Below are 20,040 nucleotides of genomic sequence, written 5' to 3'. Positions count from 1 at the left end.
CTCAGAGAAACTATTAGCAATAACAAATTATTTCATTATCTGTGTTATTTAACAGGGGGAAACATTATTGTTAATAAATAGCTTAGACACCACACACACGACAACATTTAATTGAATAATCAATCAATCGATGGAACTACTGAGATAGTTAATAGGTTACAAATATTCAATAGATTGAAAAATAGTTAATAAATGGTTAAAATGAACTGAGTTCCAGTTATAAAGGTCCACTGGAATAAGTTTAACATGATGGCTAGAATCCCTACGCCTTTGCATGTAGGAATTTCAGGGATGGCAGAGAAATGTGTTTGTCTAGCATTCATGCTTCAGAAACCAATGTGGAAACTGAAAACACAACTATCCTTCAAAGATCCCCACTTGTCTGAATTTTGGTGGTTATTTTTCAACCCCCAAAATGTATACAGAAATGTGTATTAGGGGAAGGTTTACACAAAAACACTTCTATTAAGTGAAAATAATGTACAAAAATGCATTGTCTTAAAGGAAAGTGCTTGCAAAAATGTGTATTATCAAACTAAATTGTTTACAAAAATGTACTGATCTTTCTGTATAGTGCACTGTCAACAATCATATATGGCAACATATCAGCTGTTGCATATCAAATACTGAAATCAAGTAAGATTGTTGGCAGTAATAGATATACTGTAAAATAGTAATTAAATATTTCAAAAATATTTGAGCACAGAGAATAAACTGGGAGAATGCCCCTATATTCTCATTTGCAAAGGAGATTCTGAGGCGTGTGGGTTTTTGGGGTGTTTTTTTTTTAAGGAATCACAATTTTAGCTCTAACCCAAAACCATCTTCAACAAAGGATGTGTCATGGCTTTAAACAAAATAACTAATTCTTCTCAGAATGTAAATTTTCAAAAACACCCATATATGGCTCAAAGGTAATTATTTCAATAGCATGAACAAGTCTTTTCACAAAGCAACAGTGTAAAGAGGAGGAAACTCGTGGAAGAAAATCTACATCGCATCCAAGCTAAATTCTTTTTCAAATGGGGAAACAACCTTATTTTCAGTTTGGCCAGTACCTAGCGTAACATGGCAGAGAGTTTCAGAACATTCTATAAAAAGTAAGTAATAATGATCTAAATGTTAACTTCACTGTTCTCTCTCTGGGGGATAAGGACACTGTGTTGGGGATCTTAATGTGCCGTATACGTGTGACAGACTCTGCAGGGAAGTTATTAAGAATCTCAACCCCAAGCAACCCCTTTTTGGCTTTTTATATCCCACTTAGGGCCTTGACACAAATTTCCTCCCTTCGGGTGGCTTGTATTCTGTAATCAACAGCCCTTTCCAAGCCCTGCCTTTTGTGGCAGCTGTTTAACGGAAGGAAACCCCTTTCGTTCTCTCTTTCTCCCTTCTGATCGCAAAGGGAAGCCTGTGCTGTTAGATTGGTCTTTTGCATTTCTGAGTTGGTTCTATTAATTGGAAGGAGGGTTAAGAATTTGCAAGGTCGTTTCAATCTACATCTGACCTTCAGAGTAATCCTCTATACCAACACCAGAGCATGTCATTAAAATGAGGCCCTCTACCATCTCCCAGCATTCTTTTATTCTCTCCTTGTGCACATTAATTGCTCATAAGTTGATTTGATCTCCCTATTCTGCAAGAAGTAAATTGGCCTCTTATTTCACCATTTTCATCCTGTTTTCTTAATTAGGCCCTTAAAAATCTCTAGGGCCTCAGCCAGGCCGCAGGCCTCATCCTGGGAATAAATTTTGATCTCCGCCTGATAAAGAGTGAGCAAACCCTGAGATTGAACAATGTCATTCTTCCCCTCCTCCCCTCCTTGCTATTCTCCTGACATGAAAAGGCTATCAGTTTTTCCTCTGTGTTAATATAGGAAATAATTCACACTTCAGGCGTTGTTCTCTATTTAGTGTTCACACTCCCCAGATAAATCAGGATGAGGGGTTTTTTCCCCTTAAGTGTCTGAACTCTCTCTTTTCACTCTCCTTTTCTTTTTAATAAAGTTTCCAAGATTAGTCTTGGTAATTTTTTGCCCACATCCTGATGAGTCTATTTTAGGGGCTTTGTTGCAGCTGAACAATCTGAGATGTAACTGCATCTTTTCATAGGAAACTGACACAGTTCCCTGGACATGGTTCGCCTCAGCACATGTGTGAAAGGGGCATTTCTAGAAAGGAATGCCATCACTTTAAACTTTAGAACTGTGCTGAGTATGGCGGAGCATGCAGATCAGCACACTGCTGGCCTTACAATAGTGTTTAAACAACCCAAACCACCTTTTGAATAAAATAGAAATGCACACGGAAATAAAGAAGTTTTAATATGTTCCACAAATCCCAACAGATCTTCAGTGTGTTGCCATGAAACCAGAAAGATGGAAAATGTTCTTCCATTTCTGATACTTAACCTGGTCCTCACTAATTTAGTATAGCGCATATATGAAGTTTGTCAGGGAATCCTTTGCAGAGCAGAGAATCTAACTCAGCTGTTTCCAAATTCCATGGGAGGCCAACTAGCCAATAACAGAACAGAATTCCAGGGACAGTCCTGGAATTACAAAAGCTATCCCGGCTTCTGGTTTGAGCCAGGAATGTCCCTATTTCCCCTGCCAGTGCCTCTGCTGCTGAGCTTGGACAGGAGGAGCCAGTGCTTGTTCTGAATGACGACAGTGGCGGCTGTGAAGGAGCATCCCGTTGCCTCTCCACAGCCACCCCTGCTTTACTCAAACTTTGCTCAAACTTTTGCCAAGGTTTAAAACAGCCACCTTTCCCCTTCCAGTGCCTTTCTCGTCTCACTGCCCTGAAATTTCTCCCTCTTCATCTCATGTAAAAGAGATAAAGAATGAGGAGCTCTCAAATATCGCATAGCACCTTCATGCAATTCCCAGAGTGGCTTAACAACCAAGGCCTCTTCTCAGGGAATGCTGGGAACTGTAAGCTCCGCACTAGGAATAGATGTTTCCTAACAACTCTCAGCAACCTTAACAAACCACAGTTCCCATGATTCTTTGTCAGAAACCATGGATGTTTGAAGTGGTCCGATACTACTTTAAACGTGTAGTGCAGATGGGGGCCCAAAGCAATGACTTACGTACTTTAGTTTTAAACTTCCCATGTCCTCAGTTCACCGTTCCCATTTGTGCCCTTCCAACATGATGCTATGAGTCAGAGGACTTCTGAGTGAGCCTAGGTAGCCTGTAACCATGACGACACCTTTTCAGCTGCAGACCTCTGATTAGCTGCCTGGCTCAGTAATTAAACCCTCAGGGAAGGTGGTAGGTACATTTCTGACACAAACAATTCAGATAGGAAACTACCTGAGGAGCCATGCATGTGTCGCATACCCTTCAGAGTGTGTGGGTCTTTGCTGAGGAGAGGGATGAAGAGAAGGAGAAGATCAGTTTGGTTCAACAGTATGATGGCTGTACTTTTCTAGAAAAAATAGCTGCTGGTACTCAACATGAAGTTGTTACAGTAAGTGCCACACTTTTTAACAACAACAGAAAAGAGGTGCAGGTACTGCGTACCCCTGGAAGAAGAAGAAAACACTGGCTGCGCTCTTACACCCCTTGGAATAACAGCCATTCTATAAAGGTATTAAACTAAACGGTTGAGCCCACTTTTTACATAATTTTGCTGCATAACGGAGGTAGGGAACTTGTGGGCCTCCAGTTGTTGCTAGACTCCATCCCAGCATGGGAAGTTGTTGTGGGGGACAATACCCCATTGCAACCTCTCCACATTGCTTCTACCACAGACTACCCTCCACTGCAACTTCACCCCACCATTCCGCGCGCGCACACACACACACACACACTGCAAACCTACACAAAGAGGCAGGAAGATTTCTCTAGCAATACAGTAAGGAATGAACCTTCATAAGGCAATAAAGGGCAACGTGGGGTGTCTGCTGTTCTCATCCTCCGCAAATTGAGGCTGAAAGGGAAAGTGTAACCTTATGGAGGGTCCGCTGTAAGCAAGCATTTGTGACATTGCACACCATCACTATTACTTGCAGGTCACAATTGTTGCAATTAAGGCATTAGTGTCAGAATCAAGACTCTTGCTGTCATATTCCAGAACTAAAGGAAGAGCCAATGCACATAGCATCCACTAGGTGGCTCCCTCTGCAAACACCGAAATCCTGGTAAAACTTCGCTTCAAAATTTAAAATACATGCATATTTACATACAACTTTTTTTTTTTTATTCCAGCTTTCCACCTCAGATGTGGGGCAGGTAAAGCTGTGGCTGCAAAGGAGCAATCAGGAGCCTTAAAGTGCACTCACACTTGTTCCTTGGCAAGTGGGGGCTTAAATTTAAAGGTAAAGGTAAAGGTAAAGGTACCCCTGCCCGTACGGGCCAGTCTTGACAGACTCTAGGGTTGTGCGCCCATCTCACTCAAGAGGCCGGGGGCCAGCGCTGTCCAGAGACACTTCCGGGTCACGTGGCCAGCGTGACATCGCTGCCCTGGCGAGCCAGAGCCGCACACGGAAACGCCGTTTACCTTCCCGCTAGTAAGCGGTCCCTATTTATCTACTTGCACCCGGGGGTGTTTTTGAACTGCTAGGTTGGCAGGCGCTGGGACCGAACAACGGGAGCGCACCCCGCCGCGGGGATTCGAACCACCGACCTTTCGATCGGCAAGCCCTAGGCGCTGAGGCTTTAACCCACAGCGCCACCCGTGTCCCTGGGCTTAAATTTGGCACCTTTTAATTCTGGTGCCAATCGCAAGATTTGTGTGGATTGGTTAGGAAAACAGGCAATAGTGGTTAAAACTTCTAAAGTAGCTGCTGCCAAGACCCCACCCTGCACAGCCAAATCAATTACAAAGAGGATAATGAAGGAGTCTTTAGCCAGATCAGCCCTGCACTGAGAAGGGTCCTCAGTCAACTCTTTACTCAACAGCCACTTGAGCTGCCATCTCTGAGGCACGTGGAGTGATGTGATTAGCTTATGTTCTGACAAGACTGGCGATTAGACAGAGCACATCACATTAAGGGCAGTAGTAGCAAATGCCATGTGAGCAGAGGGCAGCTTATGAGGGGCCTCAGAAGAACTGCAGTGGAAGAGTCTGATGTTAAATCGACATGTCTTTGGGACCTCATATGTTAAACTCAAGCTGGAAACACTGAGGATGCAGCTCTATGAACCTGTGACCATTTTCTTTGGCCAGGTTTGCACTTAGGGAGTGGGAGACTAATCATTAATTGCGCTTGTGAGTTTGCATCAACAGTTTGGCTGAGGACTTTATTAAAGCAAGATTTTCCTGCCCTCCTATCTGAAGAGACCTCCCACCCCCTGCATTGCTATGTTGGTTCCCTGCATATCAGCATGGAGGACCCCTACTTTACTAATAGAGGAGTAACAGAGATATTCATTCTGTCGCAGCAGAAATCTGTTTGATTTAAATGGCTTTCTACCCTTTTATACTAAAGGGAATACCCAGAGATACCATTTAGAGAGTGGAAGGCTTCTCTTGCACTTCAAGCTAAGTGAGATTATTCCCCAGGGGAGCTATAGCTCTGATCATTAGAAGGGGGCAATTAATGCTCTTAAAACACACTTGGGTTGTTTGTTTACTTGCAATTTAATTGTCGGTATATCCTTAATTGTGCACTGAATGTTTCATCTCTCTCACTCACGCTGAAACCTTCTCCCCCCCCCACCCAAGGAAAACCTGATGAAAATGATGCCCTCTAGAATATCCATCACCTAAAACACATAGGAAATATAGCTGGCCAACTGCAATATGGTGAGCTGGAAGGATGTACTAGGTTAGGGGAATGCTATCAAAAAAGAGACCTTCTGGTAAGTGAATGAGAAACGTCAACATTTATGTATTGTGGGCTTTGGTGGGAGTGGCACCTCAAACTCTACCCCCTCCATGCCCCACAGATACAGGAGAAAATCATGTATTGATCTCCAGTGCCCAGTATTGCTGTTTCCTTATCCCACAGGGAAAGAGAGAAAGTATATACATTTCTTCTGTACCTCAATGATCAGGGTTTTTCCAAGCGTTACTAGTTCCATAACCACTGAATGAATTGCCATTTCAACCACATTAAACAGGTGGCTCCAGTCTTTCGTTCCACTCTTTGGGGATGTGTGTTGGGCTTCCCATTAGCCCCAGCAGAGCATGGTCAATGGCAATGGGTGATCAGAGTTGTAGTTCAGCAACTTCTGGAGGGTCAAAGTTTCCCTGCACCTGCACTTTATCATCACTGATGACAAGTGAATCCACTACTACTTCTGCAGGTCCCATTGGGTATGGTGTAATGGAAGCAGCCAATTGGGCCTTAGGACAGCCTGGATAAGTAGCTACCCATGCAGAGATATGGAGAAAAGCCACAAGGTCACCGGTAGGAGCAAGCAGAATAATTTCATAGCGAGGTTCGAGATGAGATTCAGACTGGGATTTCCTGATCATAGCTCAGTCTCTTCACTATACTAGTTTTATGTTATCCTCCCTGTCTCCCTTTAGACAGTAAAGCTGCAGACAGCATGATTTTATTAAAGTCCAGAACATTTAGGTGCCTTACATCACAATCTTACATCAAATTTAAGTTGCCTTACATCATATTCTTTAGAAATGAAAGTCAGGAAGCCAACTGGTACTACCAGATCTCAAACAGCAAGGTATTAACAAATATTGTGTGTTTCTTCCCCATTCTGACCCTTAAAACTACACATATTTAATGGGATTTGGGCTCAAATATTAAAATTGAAATGGGGGCGGGAAGCAATAGGAAATGTAGCACATAACCAGTTGGACTAACTGTACACAAAACAAATTTAAATCCCTCTTTCCACACTGCTTGCTATTCATGGGCGTGCATAGATAACTTGTCAGTTTCGCATGCCATAAAGAAAGTATGACAAAGTTATGTTCATTTGTGCATGAAAGGTAAGCCACCGATCTGCCAGACGGGAGTTTTAAAGCTCTGGGACAGCCATGCCAACAGCACCACCTTGTGCTCTTAATCCTCAAGCACAATTTGTTTAAAGAGCATAAATCCATGTAAGTTTCCAGATTTGCAAGGGAAATGGTTTACCTGTAGCATCAAAGATAGCATCACCTTGCAAATTGCTGTATATTGCAATTTTGTCCCACTCCGCCCTGAAAAGGCTTGAAGTCTTCCTCTCTGAAAGCTACATCTGGTGAAGTGGATGGAAAGTAGATCCCCGGGTCTCCAGTTTTTGTAATTAGTTTGTCCTTCCCGTTGTTTCTTCTGCGCTATTTTGAAGACAGTCTTTCTCAAAAGGCTTCACCCTCCCTAAACTACTGTACATTGAATGTGCCACTTCTATAATCACTATAGCGTGGCAGTTCCTACTGAAATGCTTTAGTGTGCTCCCTTGTATCCCAAAAGAATCAGATGTTCTCAATCGATTGTAAATAAATAAATTTTAATGATTTTTTTCCTCTGTTCCAGTCCATTATTTTATACATTTATTTATAAAACAGTAGTAACATTTCAGAATCAGAGCGTGGTGCATTTTTCTTTTTCTTTGTTTTATTAAAAACAACATTCTTTTAAAAATTTGTGACTAATTCTCAAAAAAGGCCAGCCCCTCACTTCTCACACTGGAAGAGATTTTGGTAAAGTACCTTTTATCTGTTCCAGTGGGGAGCCATATATAATATATACTTCATAGTTTATAATTAATCCTTGCCGTGTATACAGTATACACAACTTCACCATATAAGTCAACAAAGCATGCTGTGCTATGGCATATACTAGCATGTAGAAACAAAGGTAAAGAGAACATATAAAAATCTTTGCCCCCCAAAGTTTAAAGAAATGTGACCACTGATTTCAAGTACCTAGCATGAGACATCTCAATAGTCTAATATTTGTAAGAAAGGAACTTATGAGTACAATACTTTGTGAAAATTGGGTCCCTTTCAGTTGTTTGAGACTGATCTTATTTGCAAGCTGAGGCATCAAAAAAACTGCTAGATTTTTTTTGGGGGGGGGGGGGAGAAAACATTCTGGCTTCTATCTCCAAATTCACATGTTTTTCAAAGCCTACTGGATCATGTTGAGTTGAAGATTACAAACAGATCAGACATTAAAGCTACAATCCTGTGCACACATACCTAGGAGCAAGCCTCAATGAGCACAGTGGGATTTATCAATAAACAGGCATAGTGTTGCACTGTTAGATTGTGCTAGCCTATGCATACTTATTTGGAAGTATATCCCATTGGACTTAAGGGGACTTACATCTGAGTAAACGGGCTCAGGATTGTGCTGTTAGACTGGGTTTGGGGGTTTTTTTAAGCTCTAGTTTTGCAGATAACATGATTTTTCTGTCCCAGATAAGGAAGAAATACAAATATGCCATAGTTTAAAATCCTGAGAAGAAAAGAGGCTGAAAACCACAGGCTTTTTGAACAAATATTACATTCACATCCTATACCTATATCTTGTAAATCAAGCACACTGCATAATGCATGTAATAACCGCATTCTGTCTCTGCAGAAGCACTTCATGAACATGAGAGTTCTAACATGTAATATAATGAATTGAGAAAGAACCTTCCAATAAGTCATTTTCTCTATTCCTCCCCCACTCAGTCTTTTCCAGGTATCTGCGCTATAATTCTGCAGATCCTTCCAACATAGTCTTTGTACAAACGGAAGCTTTTTCTTAATACATATTATTACATGCTTAATACATTTACAATTGATTGTAAAGCACCAACCCAACCTTATGCTCTCCTTCTGCCCCCAAACAGGGTTTCTAATATCACCCTGCCTTTTCAAAATTCCCCCTCAAACTCACAACATGCACTGAACGCTTGCATTCAAGTTGCCATACATTTTACTGCCGATAACACAGCTTGCACACCCATTGGCCTTTGGCAGGAGTTCACAATACTTTCTAGTCCAACAGTGTACAAACTGTGTCTCAAAGGGCCTACGTCTAATGCCCGCTATCCTTCCACAGATACTTGAAATAAACCAATAGTTATGGAACTACTGTACATATGTTAGCAAAGAACAACGGAAAGTGGGGTGGGGTGGTTCATGAAAGTCTAGGCCAGTCTTCCCTAACCTGGTGTTTTGGACTACAACTCGCAGCAGCCCCAACTAGCACAGCCATATTGGCTGGCTGGCTGGCTGGGAATTGGGATCCAAAACATCTGGAGAGCACCAGGTTAATGAAGGCTGCCCTAGGTTGTCATCCAGACCATACTTGGTTCTACCAAATTCCTCTTTAGGAAATCTGCCAAATATATATTTTATGATAAAAATATTCCAACTTTGCAAAATGCACTATGGTGCAAAATCAAGTCTGATTGGTTTTGGTCTCACATGGCTGCATGTCTAGGTATGTTCTTCTGGATGACTAAATCAATACTTGCTACGTTAATTACCAAAGCAGCACAAGCCCTAGTCCAGCACCACTAGGCACTGTCATCCATATCCCCCTTTATGGGCAAAGCAGGAGAAGTTGCCTTACTGTGGGGAATGATGTTTTTTTAAAAAAATAGTGGGGGGGAAATGTGCTTGATCCACTGCTAGACCTTTAAAATACATTTAAACGGAGGAAAATAAAATAGCATTGCATTTGTAGGAAGAAGACAGAATTGTGTTGGTTGCAATTATGTCACAAGCATCTTCCAAGATGTGTACCATGATACTAGTGTAACCTTGTAAGGCTGTGGTTGCTGTGGGCAGAGGAAAGTGCATCTCCTACATCAGTGGTTGCCAATTGGTGGTCCACGGACCCCAGGGAGTCCACATAACCCATGCAGGGGTCTGCAGCACCATCCACATAACAAAAACTACCACAGAGATATTAAAAAATTCAAAGTAGGGGATCCATAGTATTTGGGTAATTGAGAACCACTGCCCTACATAATCTGTTGGTGAAAATCTGCTCAGTTCTGATTCGCTGTTTTCTTGCCCAGATGTTCACATAGCCTTAAATCTTCTGTTCTTCTGACTGAGAAGCAACAGAAGTGAATTGGAAAACAATCAGATCAGTTTTAAATGGGTTACTGTGGCACAAAACTGTGACACTGCATGCGTTTACAGAAGGTGCTTTGTCACAAAAGGATTGCAATGTTTTCAGAATACAGATACCTCAGTGATACAAAATGCTCATTGCTGTGGCACTGAAAACACTAAAACAAGCCCTGGATGAACTTGGAGCTGAGTTGTCTAAGTGGTTTTACCAAATTCCTCATTTTTGAAATATTCCAATCTGCTAGAGGCAGAGCCACATACTCCCCACCTGAATTTTGCTGCAGATAAAATTCAGCAGGTAGCTTGGAGAAAGAAGTACCACCTTCCCTAAACAGCGCATCTGCTGCATGGAATTTGCTTGCAAGCATGTCACATGCTTCTACTGGATAAGTGATGACTGACTAGTGATTTACTCTCCCTCCAAGCAGACACCAATTTGTGAACTTTTGGGTTGTTTATTATTTTCACTCTTTGAAGGCTGTACAATCCCTTGCTGTACAGCTCCAGCAATTGAGTAGTCATCTAACCATTTTTTTTTTTAAAAAGTAGCAAATCCCAGAAAGGCTACACACCATTATTTTGTTTAGCTGAGTTTTTTAAAAAATAATCTTTGGATGTTGTGTCCTTTCCCTCTCCTACATATGTCTACCTCCCTCATTTCTAGAGTGCGCAGATGGAACATTGTAAGAAGGTGAGTGGGGAGGACTTGCAAGAGCATCATAAATAGCTAAATATACAGCTAGGACTTTGTTTGACCGATTGTGCAGAAAGACCCTACAAAACTATAGAAGCACAGGAGACTGAAGGCACTGCTTTGTCTGAAAGGAATATGCTGATGGCTCTTTGGCAGATGGCTCATGGTTATGGAATTGAAATCTCTACCAAAAAAACATGTTTCAGAGAAAAAGGAAGCTTTTACCTGAAATGCTAAAGTTAGTTCCCTTTCGTTCGGGTTTTTCCTCAGTTGTTTAATAGGGGAAGTTGTCATATAATCAGGTCAGATACTTGGGTCCATCTAGCTCAAGTCTTGTCTGCTCTGACTAGCAGGAGGCTCTTCAAGTTCTCAAGCTGAGGTCTCTTGCATCACCTCCTACTTGACCCTTTTGGGATCTTTTGCATGCAAAGCACAAGCTCTTCCACTGAACCATGGGCTCTCTAAATATGTCAATAAGCATTCTGAGAAGAAGTCAGAGCTTCCTTTCTCCATAGATCCAAAATGAGAAGGAGATTCTAGATACCATCAAGGCATGCACACTGCAAGTCCAAAAAGACTAGAGCAGACTTAAGAAGCTAAATGTAACAATCTGAACAGTATCACTTGACACTTCCCCAGGCTCACAAACACAACATGTCCCTGTCCCCATGTGACTAGATTTTTCCACTTGCTTATCCAAAATATCTCTATCACACACGGAGCAACTTAACCAAGGAACTGAGATTCAGTTGGAGCCAAAACTTCACAGCCTTGGTGACACTAGAGGCTCATCCATGACTCCTTTTGCCCTGCCACTTTCCCCCAGGGAAAACCCATGGTTTAGCACAGAATCAGAACAAACAGCAACCAGGTCTTCCACAGATTGCTATTTGTTCCAATTTAGTGTTAAAGAGCGGGTTTTCCGAGGGAAAGGGACAAAGGCAAAAGTGCTCAGACCCACGCTTACAAGCCCTGTGGCAGCAATCTACCCTAAGGCCACTAAACATTGATCCATCTGTGATTACTTACATTCAAGCACCACCAAGCATATTGATCTTGCCAAAAACATCAGGCCAAGTCTCTGTGCAACATACACGTGAAGAAGCTCGCAGTGCAATAGAGGATTTTCATCTGATGCAACATACAAGGTGCCAAGCAGTCAGAAAGGAGGTCCTCGCTTCTTTTGAACTTCCTGAGTACCAGTGGGACTGAAGAAATGTAGAGCATACAATTCAGCCACAGCTACCAGGGGCTGGTCAAGGACAGATAATGTCAGGCACTAATGGGCTGGACCTGCAAAGCACCACAATTCCTAAGTGACTGGAAGGATTATTGAGCCCTGACCAAAATGCCCTGAGACATTGAAGCACTGATGGTAGGCATAAAATCTAGTTACTCTGAGACCTGCCCAAGACTGCCTGGAAGAGTGAGGTGCAGAGAACTTAGGCTGCAAAAAGAAACAGCTGGTGATCTTATCAGTTCTAGGAGATAGCAGTTGCCAAAACACTCAAATAAAGCTATGAAGTAAACCAAGGCACACACCTTCAGAACTGATAGAATTTCTCATTCATACATTGTTTGACAATAGGGGGAAAAGAAGATTCCTTGCTGCAATGTCTCCATCTTGATTTGAATTGTATAAGAGGGTGTCCAGGATAGGAAATGCAAGGTCAGGAGAGTTGTGTATGTTAGGGGTGTTCCTCACCACGTATATAAGTCCATGTGCAAACTACCAACTTGTGTTAACCACTTAAAAGTAGCAGGCCACAAATAATAGCAGCTTTTCATGGCATTTTGATTTGCAGTTGTTACTGGAAATAGGCGCACCAAACATTTGCACATGTAGTGGGAGAGTGACACATACATTCCAAAATAAAGAGGCATAAGTGAATGTATGTATGTATTGTTATTATTATGATTAATTTGATTTCTTACTCGCCCTTTGCCATAAGGTCCCAGGGCATGTTACAGCAATTTAAAAATACAATATTAAAATCAGTTTAAAACAAATGCGCTCAGAACCACACTAGAGTTTGCACTAGCTTAGCTGAAGAAGCTTAATCAAACTGGTGCAAAGGAAGATTCTTTGAGCTCCTTTCAGGGACAAGGAGGGCTTAGGGACACGGGATGGAATTTGTAAGGTTCTAAAAAAATGTATTCATTTGTAGCAAAGTTACTGATGTATGGCATCCAGCATGAAGGGGACACAGATTGAGCTGCTGCCACCTAGATTGATGGGCTGTGGCCTCAGTCCTCAACTACCATACACATGGGTGGTGGTGGGAAAGCAAACATGCAGCTGGAGATACTTTGCAAGATTTTTTTTCTGCAGCTAGCAGTGGTTTTAAATGGAAGGACAGCTTACCCATTTTGCTAGGTGAATGATGGCAATAGTTTGAAATATATCGAGGTGCACACATGCACTCCATAGGGCTACCCAGGATGACAGTCAAAAAGACTAAAATGGAGGATGGACACAAGCCAAAATTAGCCATCAACAGGCCGAGCTTTGGACAACTCAGACTAAAGGTCTAATCGAAATCTAATGGAGTGTGCTTTTTGAAAGCCGTCAAAAAGTTAATTAAGGCTGCCATTATCCCACTTGGGCTTCTGACGTTAGCAAAAGCTCTGCAAGAGCAATCACATTATCCTTCCATCTCTCCAAAGAATTGATACAAAATCACCACCCATCGCACCACACTGCTAAGTGGTAGCACCGCACTATCTTGCAGGGTCTACTGGATATCCCTGTCCTGTACAGTGGTACCTCTGGTTATGAATGGAATCCATTTTGGAGGTCCGTTGACAACTGGAAACAGTTCTCAACCTGAGGCGAGCTTTCGCTAATGGCGCCCCTGGCGCGCGATTTCCACTCGCAACCTGGGGCAAAGTTTGCAACCAGGAGCGGCTACTTCCGGGTTAGCGGAGCTCGTAGTGGAGCATACACAACCAGAGGTACCACTGTATAAGGAAAGGAGCCCCAATATGGGAGTCAGCATGACGACAGGAGTTTTATTTATTTAGCGAACTAATATCCCGCCTTTAAGAAAAAACAGTTTCTCATAAGGCGGTGGTTAAAAAGGAACGGGGGGCACAGTGAGGCTTAAGGGATGTGCTAGTCCTCAAGAAGAAAAAGAGATTAGCACCAAGCCTTGGTTAAAGCTGCTTCTCAAACAGGACAAGCTGCCACCCAGCCGTCAACACTAAAATCACATTGTTGCATAAATGCTCAAACTGGATCTGCAGGACACGTAGTATTAAAGGCACAGGGCCCTGAGATACACCTGCAGGGATCTGAAAGGCCATAAAGGGGCCATAAGAAAACCATGATCATCCCGTGGTCACGGCAGAGGAGGCAAGGCTGCTTGGGGGTGGGGGGGTGTTTGGCAAATCAAGGCAGAAGAGAAACTTGGGGGTAACATTCCAAGAGCTGGGGTGAGCTTTGTGCAGAGCAATTCCTACCCCACGCGCGCACACAAACACAATCTCCTAGTTCAGGAGGCATCTCTGTTCAGTCTCATATGCCCTTTGAGTAAGCCTGCAGGGATAAGGCAGAGGGACGAATCTTCAGAAAACAAACAATATTTTGACTCCAAGTCTTTTCTGCCTTAGAAGCTTCTCATCACAGCATATCTGTGTCCTCCATGCTGAAGCTGCTTCTGCGACTGCTAGCCTTTGAAGCCTCCGGGGACACGGCAGAGAACAAGGGGTCAGACGCCATGGGCAGCATGGTATCCTCCATCAGCATCAAGTCCAGCTCCTTCTTGGACAGGGAAGGGAAGGAGACGTTTTGGCTGGGGTCCAGAGGGTCGTGGAAGCCTCTCGAGTTGTCGTCAAAGCTCAGGCCGTGAGTGAAGTCCAGCTGGTGGTAAGGGGACTGAGGAGGAGCAAAGTGAGGCTGGTGCTGCTGAGCCTCCTGCTCAGGGTGGAGTGGCGGCTGTGGTGGCGGCTGGATCTCTGTTGTGTCCTCTTCTCCAGGGGTTTCTTGCTTCACAACTTGCTGAGCGAGTTCAGCCATGTTCAAACCAGAAGGTGAAGCAGTTGGAAGGCCATGGACTCGGGCCTGCATCTCCAGCTCCTTTAGGACAAGGCACACAAACATGACAACAGTCCAAAAGGTGAGCAAGCAACAAGATCTCCACCCACCCAAAGTTCCAATAGGCATTACCAATGGCAGTAATGCTTTCACGTGGGTGAAGGCCACAGTAAGAATCAGCTTTGCAGCCAAGGTTGAGAACCTCTTTCATCTATTGCCTGAGCACAAGATTATGAGACAGGGCTACCAACTGGAACGGGGGTAGGGATGAGGAAAGTGATGGTTGAAGGAATGAATGGGTAAAAGGAAGGCAGTTGCTATATGCACATAAGAGATTTAGGAGGTGCGAGCACAAGACAAAAAGATGGTGACTCACCTGTATGCGGAGCCAGAGCTGCTTATTTGCCATTTCCAGGTGCCGAGAATGGTTCTCAAGATCTCGTGACCTTTGCAAGTCTTTCTGCATCCTCCTGATGTAATCAACAGAGGCTTTCAGGATTGTCCCTTTGTTCCAGCGCACATCCCTGGAAAAAGACATAGGAGCAGAATGTTAAGAGAATAAAAGGATGATGTCCAGATTCAGGAAAGTTCTGGAGGCAATTATGCTCAGAGCATAATTAGTGTTGAAACACAAATGAAGGGGGGAAAGCTCAAACATCATACTAAGTTTTATCTGCCTCTAACAAATCTTTTCTTTAAGGCTTAAAGAAGTTTGGAATTTTAGCTGAGACAAAAGGTGTGTTGTGAATATTTGGGAGGCAGAAGTGAAAGTAGTGTTTTCAATGAATATGGAAAAATGAATTCCCAGAAGGCTTTATTCCCGTTGCCTGTTTCAGAGCATGAGGCTCTTCAGGAGGCATTAGGATAATTGAACATTTGAGCGCAACTTACAGGTCTCCAGCTTTGGGGATCAGCATTCCTAGTTCCTTAATGCGATCATTGATGTTGAACCTTCGTCTTCTTTCAACTAAGAGAAAAACAAAAATAGTGGGGAAATGGAATATTTATTATACAATAAAAAATGAACACAAGGGTGCCAAAATAAATGAATAAATATCATCTGATGAAAGAAATTATGAATCAATTGAGAACTGTATCTAATGTTGCCGTTCCACTCACTCAAGGGAGTTCCACTTATGCAGCAGAACTTCCCCTCCTCTCCCTTGTAGCACCCCCACACCCTCAGAATCTTTTTAACAGGTTTGGGGGACCCTCTGGAGTAGTTTTGGGAGGTATGTGGGGGAGAGGAGAAGGAAGTCTTATTGCGCAAGTGTAACACTGCCTGTGCTGCCTTGGATAAAATCCTAAAGCTGCATATATTCGCATCCAAAAACACACACACAGTGACTGTGTGCATAACAAAACCAAAAAAAGGCAGTTTTGGTGTAACAGAAAGAAGGTCACAATTAGAGACAGAGTTAGCCAATAGGATAGAAATAACTTGCAGTTCAGAATGCCTTTTTCTGGCTGGCTGTTTTAGCTAATGGATCTGTCTGTTTGGAGTTAATATGCTAATTGCTTTCATTTATACACTGCTTGCATATTTTTAAATAAACCAATACAAACATTATACTACATATGACAAGCAATTTCTCCTCCAAAAAAATCCAGGTAACACCGTGACTAAAATGGTTATTCCCCAGATTGGCAGCATGGCTTTCTTTCTTCATCCCAAGAGCAGCAGCATCGAACTGATTATCTTCCATTCTTATAGCTAATTATATTAAAACAGGTGTCTGCTTTTGAAATGAAATGTAAAAAGAAACACAAAGTTGTAGTTGCTGATTTCTTCCAGACCAAGGCAGCACAATTACATGAATCCATGCTTTAGCAGTGTTGGAAATAGCTGCCCACCTCCAAACCCCACGCCTTCTATGAACCACTCAGGTGATAAAAAGGCTTGCTGAGTGTTCCAAGTTGAATGGCTGATGGCAGAAGGATAAAACACAAAAGGTCCACATGAAGACAGACCCAGCTCTGTGCATATGCAACAGGTACAGAGTGTTCCTAACATCTCCATGTTCTGGGGTCCTTCTCTGCACCAAGACAGTCAGATACTTGCATTAACAAAGGAGTGAAAATTTAAGACTCCTGCAAGACAGTGTTTCTTCTGAAAGAAGCCAGTACACACTGGGTTGCCACACTGCCCATGAAAGAGAGAGATTTCTCATATCTTCTCTAGAAGGAATAAGGAGGAACAGAGCAGGGATCACTGTAGTCATTTGAGAAGACGTTCAGGCCACATGGTTTTAACCAAGCACCACTCACTCAGATTGTGATTGTCCTTCTTCTGGCGTTCCTTCGCCAATGCACGGTTCTCTGCATCTAGATACAAAAGACCAAGCTGTCAAGCAAAGCAGTGGGTCAAGAGAAACAAGAGTGCTGTTGCACATGTGCATATATGCTCACGTGCGCACATGAAAGCAGACTTCCCAGTGGCCTACAACCTGAGTCAAAGCTGGGGCTGGATACAGCCCCAACAAATCAACTCAGGCATGGATCCAAGGATCATAAGCCCTGCCAAGTTACCCGTGAGCTCTCTCTTCTGCGTCAGATCGGCCGGGCAGGAGCTGCTGGTCATGCCCACCACAGAGGGTGTCATCTGAAGATCGCTGCTATAAACATTCATGTGGCTGCTGGACAATGGCAGCTGGAAAACAAGGGAAAGGAACAAAACACTTTTTGAAAAATTGCATAGGAATAACATACAAGAGAATGGAAGGGGCAAAGAAATAGGATTCCAGCCAGATGCAAATTATCATAGTAAAATCACTGTACTGTAGAGTTGGGAAAAACCACGAGGGTCATCTAGTCCAACCTCCTGCAGTGAAGGAATCGTTTGCCCAACGTGGGGCTCAAACCCATGATATTGAGATCAAGAGCCTCACGCTCTACTGACTGAGCTCCTGGTTACAAAGTGGGGGCTGCCCTCCAGATGTTGTCGGACCACAGCCATCATCACTGCCCATGACCACTTTGAGATTTCTTGAAATATAAAGTGGTATACAGGTTAAATAAATAAATTGGCCACGCTGGCTGGGTCCTGGGAGTCCAACAACTTCTAGAGGGCATCGTTCTGGCGCCTTCTGATTTAGAGACAGCCAGCTTCATCCCAGTGATGTGAATCCAAGAAAACTATATTGACTGCCAGGGTTTAAAGAACATTAGAGACTCCACAGCCTCTAATGTTGTAGCAGGGTATGCTACTGTTCAAACTAGCATCCCAATAGGCCCACAGCATGGACACAGTGCAGCTTATTTCCCCCCCATTAGGATAGTTTTCATAGCTTGACCACCATTCATCCAGGAGATGATGATCTTGTAGCTTTCCTTCCTCCATCATTCCCTCCCTTTCTGACAATAAGAAGCAAAAACCCAGAGGTACTCACAGTATTTGGCATATGAATTTCTGGATTAATGCACCCCACAGTAGTTGTCAGCTGCATTATGTCTTCAATGACGTCATCTATCTGGAAGGAAAAGTAGCCTTTGAGATATAAGAACCATTTCCTCTATCCTGTCAATACTGACTTTTTCACTAAAAATAAATAAATGCATCCATGTACAAAGACATGAGAAATACAACTGCAGATTTAAGTGAGTCTTACAAAGGTTTGCTTCTTTCATGTGTTCCTACAGCACCTCCTACCAAAAAAGAATGGAGATGAAAGTTCCCCAACAGTCACCATGTTCCTTTATTATAGTCCCTACAGTGATACAAAACTTCCATTTTGTCCCTTTTTCTAAAACTTGAAGCTGCAAAACTAGAAGAATACAACTATATAATGCAACTATATAGCAGAACCTTCTCAATTCAGTTTGCAGAAAGAGGAGGTGGTTGCAAGCTTGAATTCTCCCCCACAACAAATGCTCCTACTTCCTATAATACTTCCTACTGTACAGTCTCAGGAAAAGTGCAACTGGATTCAGAATTATCTCCCAACCCTCCCAAAAGACCCGCCGTTCCCCAGGAATAGAAGCCACTCACTCACCTCCCTTTCTGGGTTGGAGCCAATGTTGAGCATTGCCATTGGGCTGTTGGGGGTGCTGTTGCCGGCAGAGGAGGGCATGACATGGCTCGGCCTCACGCCAGGCGAGACAGAAGGAGGAGGCTTAGGAGACGGAGCGCTGAGCAGTGGAGCAAACTTGTTCCCATAGGTTTCAGACAGAAATTCTTGGACCTTCTTGTCTCGTGACCGTTGCAGGTGGTATGTGGTAGGGTTCTCCAGGAAGGACTGAACCTGAAAGTGTCCAGGAAAAAGGAGAGGAAAGACACAGAAGCAGAGGGCTGTCATATAAAAAGTAGCAGGAGATTTCAATTGAGCAGCTCTTCGGGAACAAAAATGCTTTATTTTCTTTTATAGTATTGAATCCACACGACTATGGCTTGCCTGAATCCCTCCGCCCTCATTTTGAATCGTAACCATACTCAAAACTGTGTGTAATTGCAATTGTTCACATTTTCCTCTACCTCTGTCTATCCTTTTTTGAACCCCTCACAATCTCTCTTTTTTTAATCACACTGAACAATTTGGCATCGTCAGCAAACTTTACCTCACTGCTGAGCCCTAACTCTCTAGATCATCAGTGAACAAGTTCAACAGCACAGGTCCCAAAATACTGATTCTTCTGGGACTCACTTTCTACAACCCTCCATTGGGAGATGTATTTCCACAGGCTGTGGCTCAACCAGCTCATCCTAAGATTTAAGCAGACAGGCTGGTCTGCATAGATTCAGGTCTTCTTGAGTTGTTCAGGGCTTTATATGTCAATAACAGAATCTTAAAACTGGCCCAGCAGAGGTTTCGCAGGACTGCAATAGGCTGCTCCCATTAGCAACCTAACAACCGCATTTTGTACAAGCTGCCCAACGTAGAGCACACTACAATAGCCCAGTTACCTGCACGGGGATCACTATGGCCGAGCTATCCCTGTCCATTACTTGTTGATTTGCAAACACAAGACATCCTTCTATGCAATTTCCATAGCATAAATAGTGCCTCCATTTGGCTTCCCAGCTAGGCATTGCCAAGACTTTTATTTACTCGAGCTGTACCTTTAAGACTTCTCCCGGCACAGACGGTGGTGACTGGAAATGAACTGGTGTGTTGATGGCAGGGGTTGGAGCCATTGGCATCTGCTGCTGTTGCTGCATGTAATGCATCATTGCCTGCTGCTGCATGCGCTCCCGCTGCTCCTCTTGCTGGACTTGCTCTCGCATGAGCTGCATCCGCAAGCCAATTCGCGACGCCATGGCGGGTATTTTGGATCTATCAGCGTTTTCCACGGGACACTTAAAATCCTGAGAAGGAAAGTGGAAGGATTTA

The 20,040-nt window shown here is 43.3% G+C and overlaps 1 protein-coding gene across 2 annotated transcripts in view; it reads right to left on the bottom strand.

Moving 5' to 3' along the window:
• Positions 1-7,394: 7,394 nt before the first annotated feature.
• TFEB (transcription factor EB) overlaps positions 7,395-20,040 on the bottom strand; it is a 75,779-nt gene continuing 63,133 nt past the window's right edge. For both annotated transcript variants that reach the window (XM_083447209.1, XM_083447210.1), the window contains exons 3-10: positions 19,770-20,015; positions 18,706-18,954; positions 18,103-18,183; positions 17,243-17,363; positions 16,982-17,038; positions 15,605-15,680; positions 15,090-15,237; positions 7,395-14,755 (exon numbers count right to left, since the gene is read on the bottom strand). In XM_083447209.1, coding sequence (XP_083303335.1) covers positions 14,300-14,755; positions 15,090-15,237; positions 15,605-15,680; positions 16,982-17,038; positions 17,243-17,363; positions 18,103-18,183; positions 18,706-18,954; positions 19,770-19,967 — 1,386 coding nt within the window. In that variant the 5' untranslated portion in view covers positions 19,968-20,015 and the 3' untranslated portion in view covers positions 7,395-14,299. The remainder of the gene's footprint in view (positions 14,756-15,089; positions 15,238-15,604; positions 15,681-16,981; positions 17,039-17,242; positions 17,364-18,102; positions 18,184-18,705; positions 18,955-19,769; positions 20,016-20,040) is intronic.

Source organism: Podarcis tiliguerta, assembly GCF_965153285.1.
Source record: "Podarcis tiliguerta genome assembly, chromosome: 6".
Lineage (NCBI taxonomy): Eukaryota > Metazoa > Chordata > Lepidosauria > Squamata > Lacertidae > Podarcis > Podarcis tiliguerta.
Note: the sequence above shows the minus strand (reverse complement) of the source record. Positions and strands in the feature narration are given on the sequence as shown.